We start from the raw sequence: 4,440 nt of genomic DNA on the forward strand, positions 1-4,440 counted from the left end.
TGTGTGTGTGTGTGTGTGTGTGTGTGTGTGTGTGTGTGTGTGTGTGTTTTCAGGGGCTTGGCGCAGGGGTTAGTGTGTTTCCCTCCCCAGGGAGCGCCAGGTCCCTAAGCAGAGCCCACTAGGTAGCTGGGGGCCCGGTGGCCAGGCCGGGGTGGGGGCCGGGAGGAGACTCACCGGAGTGCTCGCCGGGGGAGTGGACCTCGCTCATGCCGGAGGAGGAGTGCGGCGAATCGGCCTGCAGCGCCTTGAAGATGGCGTTGGGGGAGATGTGCGTCTGCTCCGTGGCCTCCTCGGCCTCCGCCTGGCCGTTCTTCACCGACTTCCTCCGCCGCGGCTGGTACTTGTAATCCGGGTGGTCCTTCTTGTGCTGCACGCGCAGCCGCTCCGCCTCCTCCACGAAGGGCCGCTTCTCGCTCTCATTCAGCAGTCTGGGGGCGGGGTGGGGGGGTAGCAGACAAAAAGAGGGAGAGAGAGAAAGAGAGAGAGGGAGGGGGGCTCCGTGAAACCGGCTGAGCTGTCAGGTCGGCGGGAGGGGGAGGTGACCCCCACCCCTCGGCTTCTTCGAACACAGCCCCCCTTCCTCCCTCCTCCCTGCTTTCCAACCACTACCGCAACTCGAAACTTTTCTTTAAAAAAAAAAAAAATTAAAGAAAAGAAGAAAACAAAAATCTCCGTTCTTCTAGACCGACCTGAGCGGACCCTCCCCGCCCCGCCCTCTCCCCTTCTCTCCTAGTTTGGAAACCCTGGAGATGAAAATAGCTTTCCGCGGCTCCCGCTCTCCGGGCCTTTGCTACTGGAGTTATACCCGCCCCCCCTTCCGTCCGCAACACCCTTTAAAAACTTTCTGAAAAACCACTTAATCTGCAAGGAGCTCCTCCTGCCCACCCCCACCCCCGCCACCGCACTCACACACACTGCACCCACCTATTTCCAGCAGCCTCCCTTCTCGCCCCTCCTTCCTGCCACGGGGCCCTCTAGCCTCGGCTTCTCCCCCCACCCTGCATCCCATCTCCGTGGGCGAAGGGCTTCACGGGGGAGCGCAGTTCGAGGGAGGGGGAAGCGGATTTCAATTCCTTGGGATTGAACTTCACTGCGGCGGGAGATCCGGCCGGCAGCCCTCTCCCACCGAGTCTCCTGCTGGTGTTCTCCCCTCCTCTGGCCATCTTCCCCCCACCCCGCCCCGCCGCCCCTCCCCGCTCCACCTACCCCCTCCCCCTTTCCCCCAAGAGCAATCCAAGAACTTTGTCAAACTCTGAGCCAAGTTACACCTCGTCCCCATTCCTCCCCCTCGCCTCCCCCCTGCCCCACCCCGCCTGCTCCGGGACCGGCAACTCCCTCCTGCTGGGAGGCGGGGCGCGGAGAGACGGTCCCGGCCAGCGCCCCCCGCCGCCGCCGCGGAACCCACCCTGCCGCGCCCGCCCTACCTCCAGAGTTTGCCCAGCGTCTTGCTGAGCTCGGCGTTGTGCAGGTGTGGGTACTGGTCGGCGAGCTTCCTGCGCGCCGCCTGCGCCCACACCATGAAGGCGTTCATGGGCCGCTTGACGTGCGGCTTGTTCTTGCTCGAGCCGTTGACGCGCACCGGCATGGGTACCAGCGTCCAGTCGTAGCCCTTGAGCACCTGGCTGACGGCCTCGCGGATGCACACGGGGAACTTGTCCTCTTCGCTCTCCTTCTTCAGGTCCGGCTCGCCCTTGGGGAACGTGTTCTCCTGGGGCCGCGTGTTCTCGGTGTCGGAGCCGGAGCCCGAAGGGCAGGGCGAGCCCGCCGAGTCCTCGGACATGGAGGGGCTGGGGGCGCCGGACAGGCCCTTCTCCTGCTCGTCGGTCATCTTCATGAAGGGGTCCAGGAGATTCATACGCAGGCCCGGGACAGGGGGCGGGTGGCCGGGAAAGGCGAGAAGCCGCGGCGGCTCGGGGGCTCGAGGCGCGGGCTACTCTCCCCTCGGCTGCCCGGACGCGGGGCAAGCGGCTCCCGGGGAGCCTGGCGCGTCACTCGGCCGCAGCGGCGAGCTTTTAGGAAGGCGCGCGGGGGCCAGCCCGCAGCTGCCCGCTCCAAGTGGGGGAAGGCGAACTGGAGAGGAGGGGGGAAAGAAAGCAAAAAGCGGGGGGCGACTGCACCCCTTCTCTCCTCCTCCTGCAAAAAAAAGTTCCTGGAGTGAAACTGGCAAGTCGCGGCGCCACTCAAGTTCCCAGTCAGTTTCAAGCTCCGCACTCCGCTCTCCAACTCCCAGCCCAGCGGCTCTTTAATAAATACACCCCCTCACCTTAGAGACGTCAGCCAATCACAGCACGGCATTTCAGGTTTCAGGGCTTGGCAGGCAGCTGATTGGACCCACTTCGGGGGGGAGGAGGATTGTGGCGCTGGGCAGGGTGTTGAGAGGGGAGGGGCGGAGCGGGGAGGGAGCGCAGCCGCTGGTCCGCCGGTGGGGGGTTGGGGGGGTGGGGTGCTGCGGGGAAAGCGGGGGACCCGGGACGTCCAAGTGTGTAAGTTTGCCGTGCTCTGGTAATGTCAGAATTCGGTGCCGTCTCCGCGCGAATCTTTGCGCGCCCGTGTGTGTGTGTGTGTGTGTGTGTGTGTGTGTGTGTGTGTGTGTAGACTAGGATCTCTCCCCACCCCCAAGCATTTCTGTTCGTTGTTTTCTCCGCGGTCCCGGGGACTTAGTCGGAGTTTGCCATATTCGAAAAGCTGTCGCTCCTGACTTAAATCATAGCCCAGTTTCCGCGCCTGGAGCCGGCCTCCGCCGAAAGCGCTTAGAAATTGTATTGCGAAGCAAAAGTTTTAGTGACTCAACGCCCGCCGTTCCTCGGTAATAATCCATATAAATAGATTTAACATGCTCTGGTTCGCCGGGGCTGGTGCGGCTGGTCGGGATTCGGCTGCGCTCCTGCAAAGGGAATCAATGAAAACCACAGCGAGGTCCCCGCTCAGGCTGGCGGCCGCAGCGACGCCGCAGCCCCGCGCTCGCGGGAGCCGTCCCGCGCGCCTCACCGACCTTGAACTCTGACAAGTCCTTCTCCAGCCGCCCCCTCCCCAGCCCCCCACCCCGCCGACCCTCCTCCGTGACAGGGCGACTGCTCGGAGGTTCTGCTTTTCACTTCTGGTCGAATCAGAACGTCAGCGGAGTTGCCCCTGGAAAGAGTTTGCATACTGCTCTGGCTTTGAGAAGTCGAACTTTGCGAATGTGGCTGTCCTGGGCCGCGAGGCTGAGGCCAGTCCCTTGGTTTGAAAAGGCCAAACCAATGGGCACCACTGCAGACAAAACACTTCACTTTGGTGGAGTCGTGCCGCTTTCGCCCTTTTTTTTTTTTTTTACAAAACACCTGGAGCGGTGAAGCGCCTGTCGTCCTGACTTTAGTCGGGTCCTTTCTGACTTGCAGACGTTCCGGAGTTCTGGGGAGGGGGCTGGGGGTGTCTCTGATGTATTTCACGTGTGATTTGAGCACAACCTTTGTGTTTACACGAACTGCTTAGAGCTTGGTTGGCTCTCTGTTCTGGGAGAGAAGAAAAATCTTGGTCGCCTGCGGGTTACATGTCTCCAGAATCACAAATAAACGCACAACTGTGGAAAATTCAGTTTTAAATGTTCCCCCCACCCCTTTCTGGCTCTCGCCAATGTTCGCCTCCGAATTAAATTATTGTTAGTGTCCATCGGCCCGCATCATATCAAAGACTTCTTATTTCTAATTTGCAAATTGCGGACACTCTTGCAAGATTTCAAAGAATGTTTTCCTTGAAGAATTTTTTAAAATCTCGTTTTAAAAGAAAGTCTTTCTGAAGAAGTCAACATTTGTTACAGGAAATGGAACTCTTCAGAAGGTAGTCAGCTACAAACCTGTTAAACAATATTTACTTTTTAAACGAATGTAACTCACAAGTGGATGTCTTTAGTACCCTGTAGCTTGTTTACCCGTTTGAGAGACATCATACAATAGCCTTGTATTCATGGCTCCGTGAATACGCTCGGAAAGTATAAGAACAGCTTCGTCCTTTCTTAGGAGAAAAAAATCCCGGTTAGTATGGACTGATTTCTGTATCCTAGGGAGGGGACAGTTGTTAGTATAACTGTGCCTTCGCAGACACCTGACCCAGGAGGGGACTCAGAGGCCAGAACTTCGGGCAGAAGTTTTAACCAGGCCATCTGTATTTAGTCGCATTTTATTGTAATTCCCATGTTTACTGGCATAAAGGCAGTGAAGACGACTGTGACTTTAAGATATTTTGGAGGATTTCACTAAATATTTGTCAAGATAAATACGTACACATAATATATTCTTAGTACAATTACGTAATAGGAGATACGTAATATATCGCATTTTAAATCATAAGTTACCGGGGTGTATCCCTTTTCTGTTCGTTTGATGCCAGCATTTTTGTATCTTTTTGAAAACCTGTGGTAAACAATCAGTTGACTTTAAAAACGGACTGCAGTTTTTAGCTGTA

The 4,440-nt window shown here is 57.4% G+C and overlaps 1 protein-coding gene across 2 annotated transcripts in view; it reads right to left on the reverse strand.

Annotated features, from left to right (window-relative positions):
• SOX9 (SRY-box 9) overlaps positions 1–2,140 on the reverse strand; it is a 5,421-nt gene extending 3,281 nt beyond the window's left edge. For both annotated transcript variants that reach the window (XM_029212189.1, XM_029212188.1), the window contains exons 1-2: positions 1,425–2,140; positions 175–428 (exon numbers count right to left, since the gene is read on the reverse strand). In XM_029212189.1, the coding sequence (XP_029068022.1) occupies positions 175–428; positions 1,425–1,855 (685 nt within the window). In that variant the 5' untranslated portion in view covers positions 1,856–2,140. The remainder of the gene's footprint in view (positions 1–174; positions 429–1,424) is intronic.
• Between the last annotated feature and the right edge of the window lie 2,300 nt (positions 2,141–4,440).

Source organism: Monodon monoceros, unplaced genomic scaffold (genome assembly GCF_005190385.1).
Source record: "Monodon monoceros isolate NGI ecotype Baffin Bay Population unplaced genomic scaffold, NGI_Narwhal_1 Super_Scaffold_9, whole genome shotgun sequence".
Lineage (NCBI taxonomy): Eukaryota > Metazoa > Chordata > Mammalia > Artiodactyla > Monodontidae > Monodon > Monodon monoceros.